The sequence below is a fragment of the Marmota marmota genome, unplaced genomic scaffold, assembly GCF_001458135.2.
Source record: "Marmota marmota marmota unplaced genomic scaffold, marMar, whole genome shotgun sequence".
NCBI classification, from domain to species: Eukaryota; Metazoa; Chordata; class Mammalia; order Rodentia; family Sciuridae; genus Marmota; species Marmota marmota.
Window position 1 is genome coordinate 8,263,394 of NW_026000101.1, and position 8,127 is coordinate 8,271,520.

At 34.5% G+C, this 8,127-nt stretch overlaps 1 protein-coding gene across 1 annotated transcript; it reads right to left on the reverse strand.

Moving 5' to 3' along the window:
• Nucleotides 1–952: 952 nt before the first annotated feature.
• LOC107147734 (olfactory receptor 13D1) lies at nucleotides 953–1,897 on the reverse strand. The gene has a single exon (XM_015492238.2). It carries the CDS (start codon nucleotides 1,895–1,897, stop codon nucleotides 953–955), a length of 945 nt encoding a protein of 314 aa, XP_015347724.1.
• Between the last annotated feature and the right edge of the window lie 6,230 nt (nucleotides 1,898–8,127).

Below are 8,127 nucleotides of genomic sequence, written 5' to 3' on the forward strand. Positions count from 1 at the left end.
GAGGGGGAGAAGGAATACATTAATTATGACTATATGATTGTAAGTAATTAAGAATCCAATTGAAAGTTACTTTTTAATAGAAATATAATTTATTTACTCATATAACCTAAAGAATATTTGTGAATTTGATTTTCTATACAGGTTAATCAAGAAGTTAAAAATAACTGCATCAGACATCCTCTCCCCCTCCTTCTCACATCTTTTATCTTTCATTTAGGATTTCTCCATGTAAAGGCAAAGACTGGCTCCAGACACATACTCTACCTATTTAGCAACTCTAGCAGGAAGTGTTCCCCTTTTTTCTCATTAAGAGACAGGAATCTTGGATTGAATTCGATTTTCTTGGATTTTCTCACTTACCATGCTGACTTTGACAAGAAGAATTTTATTTTTAATTGACTAGGCCAATGTTCATGGCTTACCACTATTTGCAAAAGATTGGATCAACCCTATCTAGAACCACACAAACTTAAATGGAGGGATTGTTGGCTCACCAAAGAAGAATACTTTCACCGGAAGAGACTGTGCAAGACAAAATAAATAAATAAATAAATAGATAAATAGATAAATACTCCAAACAATACATGTTCCATTTAAAAATGACTGAGAAAGGAGACTAAGAGGACAAAAGGGAGGAAGAGAAATGAAATAGGTGATGGAGAGAGGAGAGGATGGACAAAAAGGATAAATAGGAGAGAGTAAAAAATGAGGCTGAAAAATAGCAGAGGGCAGAGAGGATAAGATTTATATGCTAGAAAGGTGTATAGGGACTAATTAGAGGAGCTGTGCACATACAGGGAATGCAGATAAGACAATATTCAGAAGCTTTATATGAGCATTCCATGTTGAAAAGAACAGAGTCCCATGTATGGCCTTATAAGCAGACTTTTTCTGTGACTATAAAACACCTAATCTGATCCTGTGTTGAGAGAATCACATGTTTCAAGGCCTTTCATATTTTTGTTAGATGCAAGTGTCTTTTCAAAACTTTCTTCACAGCCTCTTTTACTTCCTTATTCCTCAGGCTATAGATGATGGGATTCAACATTGGGGTTATCACTCCATAGGACAGTCCAATGATTTCATCAGATACTTTGGTGTTGTTTGACTTGGGTTTCATGTACATAAAAAGGGCTGACCCATAGAATAAGATCACCACAGTCAGGTGGGCTGAACAGGTAGAAAAGGCTTTTTTTCTCCCCTCAGCAGAATTAATTCTTAGGATGGAAGAGAGAATGAAAATATAGGATACAAAAATTAACAGCAGAGGAATCACCAATAAAACAACACTTGCCACTGTCATAATAAGCACATTCATTGATATATCTGAGCACACAAGTTTTAGAAGAGCCAGGATCTCACAGGTGAGATGATCAATAACATTGTTACCACAGAAAGGCAACACCATTGCCATGGCTGTTTGCACTAAGGAGGTCATGTAGCCTATAGTCCAGGACCACGCAGCCAAGTGTATATATAACACCTTGTTCATGATGATGGGGTACCTCAGTGGGTTGCAGATGGCTACATACCTGTCATAGGCCATCACAGCCAGGAGGATACATTCTGTGGAGCCCAAGCCAAGGGAGATAACCATCTGCAGAGCACATCCAAGAAAGGAGATGGATTTTCTCTCTGACATAAATATAATAAGCATTGGGGGAATAGTTGATGATGTGTAGCAGATGTCTAAGAATGAGAGATTTCCAAGAAAGAAGTACATAGGGGTATGGAGGCGAGGATCCAGGATGCTGATGATAATGAGGAGACTGTTTCCTAGTAGGATAATCTTGTACATGATGAGGCAGAGCACAAAGAGAAGATTCTGGAGTTCTGGGTATTGAGAAAGCCCCACTAGGAGGAATTCAGTCACTGCAGAATAATTCCCCATCTTCATGTGTCCTTGTCATCTACAAAGTTCATATGAGGACATGACTTGGGGAATTCTGAATTTTTGTTGTATTATATCTATTCATTTCTCTTCAATTATTATTATTTTTTAAATTTTTAGAACATGTCCTGGAATCAGTAACAGCAGGGATAGTGTATTAATTTTGCTAATGAAGAAAGAGGCACTGAAAGACAGGTAATACTACCTAGCATCAAACAGCGGCATAGATTTGAAATTGTGCTGAGAAATGCCAGGCTTCTGATTACATATAATCTTAGGACAAACTACATTCAAATCTGGACACATAAAAATCTTCATATTATCAAATGTTTTGAAATGAAACCATTCTAATAAAGGTCATTCTAATTTAAAGTTCCATGTAAATTTTTGTGTCATGCCACTTACCTTCAGTATGATCCATTTTAAGTTACCTAACTATTTTGTGTTTTAACTAACTAAGCTCCTCGTCTCAGCTAGAAAAGTGGGGGATGTTATTAATTCTTTGGTAGGTTTTTGTGAGAATTAAATTAGATAACATCTATTAGGTGGCAGAAACAGTAGACAGTTTCAACATGCCATTCTAAAACTATGTGAGAATACAGCATAATAAAATATAGAATAAAATATAACAATATTAAATATGTATTTCTATATTCGTAAGTGTCACAAACTACCATTTTTAAGTCTACTCAATTGGTTCAGAAGGAGAAAGTTGATTTAAGAACTGAGGATTGATGTTGGGAGTCATAACTGATGAACATGAATACTTTCTGATCTGTGGGACATGTAATCATTTAAGATTCTAAGACTCATTGGAGTTTGGTCTCTAGGAACTTGTAGTCACTAAGTAGACCTGGCTGTCATTATGCACATGTTTTCCTTTCTTTTTTTGGAGGGGTGGTAACAAGAGATTGAACCTAGGGGCACTTAACCACTGAGCCACATCCCCAGCCCTTATTATTTTTTATTTTGCACAGGGCCTTGCTGAATGCTGAGATTGGCTTTGAACTTGTGACTCTCCTGCCTCAGCCTCCTGAACTGCTAGGACTACGGGTGTGCACCACCACACCAAACTATACGCAGATTTTTCTAGTGCCTATAATTCATCCTCCTTCAGTTTAAGTCACCAAACATTACCTTTCCTCCTAACTTTTACACATTACGGTCAATCTAAATTCTCCATTCTATTCTCTACCATTTATTTGCATACCTCATGTTTTCCAGGCATATTCATATCATTTCATAAATTAATATTAATATATATTATTTCATTTTTTAATATTTGATGCTTTGGAATGCATACCTGGACCTTCCTAATTACTTTTATTTTGGGCCATGAAGCTTCTGTAAGTGACTAAACTAATACTGGCCAATTTTTATTGAGCACTTTGTTGTAACCACATTACACTGATGTAACTCAATATGTTTACTGATTTAAATTACAGGGAAACTCTGTAATACAGATACCATTTTAAACTCCCATTTTATGTGGAGCAATCAAAGACAAAAATTGAAGTAACTTTCATAAGACCACAGATATAATAGAAGATCAAACTAGAATTGAGTATTTTAGTCATGGTTCTAGAGTCAGCCCTCTTAACCACCAGAGCAGACTATATGTCACAGATTCCTATACTGATTTTAAGCAACAGAAAACTATTAGAAAAATGCGTTACACTTATATAGGAATCAAGGCAGTTTGTTTTATTTCTGACCTTAAGTGTTATGACAGAAAGCTCTGAAGGATGGATCATAGCCTCCTTAATTTTCCACATGTAGGAAGGAATTTCACAATTATGAAGATTAGCATAATCAGGTATAATGGCCTGAGAACCTTTACCACTTTATTTGCCTCTAGCAATCACACACCTGGAATCTTTTGCCTTTGACTTTCCTCTCAAAAACAAATATACTTCAGTTTTGGCCTTTTTTTTTTTTTTAACATCTTTGGATTTTGAATCCTTTCGAGTTATCTGGTACAAATTAACTTTCTTTTCTTTTCTTTTTTCACATTTTTTATTGGTGCATTATAGTCATACATAATGATGAGATTTGTTACATTTGTACATGTGCACAATATAGCAATATAATTTGGCCAAAGATTGACCTTTTCTACCTTTTCCCTCCCAACTCATAATTTCTGAAGTTCTGACTACTTATTTTTTTATTTTTATTTTTTATTTTTTGGGGGTGCTGGGGATTGAACCAAGGGCCTTGTGCATTCAAGGTAAGCACTGTACCAACTGAGCTATATTCCTAGCCCCGAGTTTTATCTACTTATAACTTTAACCTATATCATTAAAAACTTAATTGTGTTCCACTAGTTTTATACTTATTTTTTAAAGATGCTCAAACATGTGTAACTATTATATAAAGGATTTCATCTTTTATTCTTTTATCTCATCACTATTACTGCTTGTGTTCTCTGGGTTGTCATGATAGAATGAAAACACTAATTGTTGATCAGTCTCACTGATAACTACACATATCTTTTGGCTTGTTTGTATCCTAAAAGCTTGAAGATGTAGATGAAAGACTTACTGCTTGGCTTGTCACAGATGACAGAGCTGTTTTCCTACAAGGGTACACAGGACCGGAAAAATAATTTCATCTTCATTTTTTTCCCCGTTCATATTTATCTTCCTTTTAGAGAGTATCACTTGAACAGTGATTTTTTGGTAAGGCTAAAAAAAAAATGATACTGTCAATATCAGTATATTGGAAAATTCTCTTCTTCCTATATCTTTCCTTTCCTTCTATGAACATTATCCACATGAACTTATTCCACAAAGGAAAGAGTTAAGACAGCAGTTTTAATTTGTTGTAAGACATTTGTGGAAGAAGAGAGGGAAGACAGAGAGGAAAGAAGAAGAAAAGAAGGGAAAGTAGTCAATATTTACTGTTAAATAAAGTGCACTAAACATTTGTATTCTGGAGTGGGGTTCTTGGAAAGAAAGGAATGCAGAAAAAGTGGTTTCTTTTTGCTCTGTTCAAAAAACTTGCAGGTAAAGGTGCATATTTTTTAATAATCAAGAATTAATAAGAGAAAAAAACCAGTCATGTTGCCAAAAACAGTTAACCCATCACAAAATGTCTATCTTGACTCCCTGAATTTTCCTTCCTCTTCTCACTTCTGATATTACTTCTCCCATGATGGTGTCAAGGAAGGAGTTACTGGGTGGGTTTGCCCTGGAATAATCTTCATCAGGACCCCTATAAATGTCACACCAACAGAGGAATACAGTCTAAAGAAAACAATGTGCTGCCTATGCAACACAGCTTAAAAGACCTCAGGCCCAACCTCCAATCATTCTTTGGTCCCTTTGAGGTAGAAATTCTGAAACTACTAGTGACATTTCCAGTGCTCTGCAATGACCATGCTGAATGTCTCTTAGTCATCCTCAAACAGTAATGTTTTTTTTTTTTTTTTATGCCTTTGTACTTGCTGTTTTCTTAAACTGGAAAGACTTCTTTCATTTCAGATTTTATCTTTTCTAGGAAACTTTCTCACCTCCTGTTATTAGGGTGAATGCTCCCACTATGTGCTATCTTACAACCCTGTGCTTCCTGCTCTCATAGCGTACTTCATTTACTTATTTGTTCAACACAAACTGTACATATATACTGTGACATATATTAGGGCTCCAATATGAGACTTTCAAAACAGACATTGGATGGAGAATAACTATTGGGATTTTAAGAAACAAATAATTTATATGCTATCTAACACTTTAATGTGAAAAATTATTGCAAATTATTTTATCAAATTAAAATACCATTTTTACCCAAACATGTCAGAGCCAATAAAGCTTTGGTCAATCCAATTTATGACTCTATATGCAAAGAATACAGGGCACATCCAGTTATACAATAAAGTGATGTTAATTATTTTTATTAATGCTTGGAATTCCACATTAATTTCTGAAAATTTGTCAATATAATATATGAAATGGTTACAAAAATAAAATACATTTTCATCTAACTATTAGTCCAACAGAATACATATACAGAATACAACAGCATTCATTCATGACACAGCATTTTGGTAATCTAGATTTAGGAAAATAAATAATTAAGATGATAAAAATTATCTCTGAAACTGTTGATTAATAAAATTCCAAGTAATGAGATGGACATCATTACCTAAGTATATGTATGAAAACATGAATGGTGTGACTCTACTCTTGTGTTAAATCAGAGACATGAAAACTTTAGCTCTGTTTGTATAATATGAATTGAATTGCATCCTATTGCTATCATATATAACTAAATAAAATAAATTTTAAAAATTCCAAGTGTTGAGATGCTGCATGTATATTCCTAAAAGTCATTAAAATGTATTATTATTATCAGACTTCTTACCTAAAATTTCCAACAATTGGGTCAGAAAATAAAAATAAATGACATTGTACATACTAACATATTTCAAATTAAATTAAGCTTTAGTAGTTGCTATTTATTTTCTTCTAAGATACTGAAATTCTGGCATCTGATGGCCATGGTATAACAAGTGTAAAGACATAAAGTCGTGTAATATCATCAATGCAAACTGTAGTCTTGGAGAAGTGTTAAAAACAATGGAGGGCAATGCTCATGACATATTGCCTGAGAAAGGAAGTTTCCCAAAATTATATAAATGATTGAAGTTATGTACCAAAAAAAAAAAAAAAAACCTGCCTGAAGAAATTACACTGTGTTTATCTAGGTTTTCTCTGGAAAGTGGGACTTGGAGCATTAACAATTTAAATCTCCATATTTTCCAAATAATTCTTCATTGGCCTGTGCTTTATTATTATAAATAAAAAATATACTGTTTCCAAATTTTTCTTGCAAGGGAGTAATGGAATGAACATTCAGAACTCTCACAGCAGTTTTCTTTAAAACCCCCGCAGGAAATAAAACAGTCAATGGACAGGAAATTGGAGAGAAACTTTTTGTTGCTTTGTATCATATAGGTGAACGATGCCATTTAGTGTTAGGATTTCAACCAGTAAATCTCACACAGATACCCACTATTAGCATACAGCCTCACACAGCCTCAATTATTGTAAAAGGATTCCATAACCCACCATTTAGAATCTCAATATTGTATACATCCACAAGATTGGGATCCAAATTAGAATAAGATATACTTCATGTTTGTATAAAGCTGTCAAAATAGAGTATACTGTCATGTATAACTAAAAAGAGAAGATAACACACACACACACACACACACATGAATGTGATCAAGTTTGGCAGTGTATATAGGAGGTACTGTGAATCATCCTGTAGTATCACACTCACACAAAGAAAACACAGAGATACTTGTTGGACAAAAGGAAGCATGTGGAAAGATCTCGGGCTTCTGTTACCTCTTTTTTCTTTCTGTCAGAAAGCAGTAAAAATTTGGTTCTTTGTCCTCCATGTTTTATTCATCTCAGTCATAGATTGGTCCTCACCATTGTGCATCACTTGTGGAAAGAAAGCAAACTGATGATTATGAAGCATTCACTCTTTTTCTCTGCATGTTATCAACAAGAAAGATTAGTAGTTGGTAAAGGATACAAACTCACCCAGATTCTCTGATTTTAACCCATAGAATGTTTGAACAGTATATGACAACAGTCATCTTGCTTAATCCTGGTTTTCCTAATGTTCAGAAAGTGCCTTTGTTCTTCACAATATGAAAGATCACTGGCAGGAGGCCCCTAGTGCTTATCTAAATAAATGACTTCCTAGGAGCCCTAAAAAAGGCTGATAATAAACAGTACTGGGTGAGTTAGAATTAAGCTCTCTTTTCTTTCTTTTTTTTTTTTTTACGTAGTCTTAAAAATTATTCTCTTTCTTTTTTCTTTAACATCATCATGTGAATACAAAATGCATCACTTTCCCATTAGGAATACAGAGGAAGCTTTAAACTCTTACTTGTAGGAACTTCTATCTGTGCAATAGGCTCACTCTGGGATTGATTAGAACATGCAAACCATTCAATTATTTCCAAGGCTCTTCCGTGGAAGCCTACTGTGATCTGATCCTCTTCTTTGTTCTTCATGAAGATATTTCATGGTTTCATGCTGAAATATGAAGGCAAGAATGAAGTAACTTGACTGTTCTTCTTCATATTGTTTTAACCCTAGCTATCTTCTCTTTGAGGTATAATCATGGCATAGAATCCATACATACGAATCCTACAGCTCCAGATGAATGCTAGTAGTTGGAGTCAGTGGGAGGCAGATCAGAGTAAAGCTTTTATG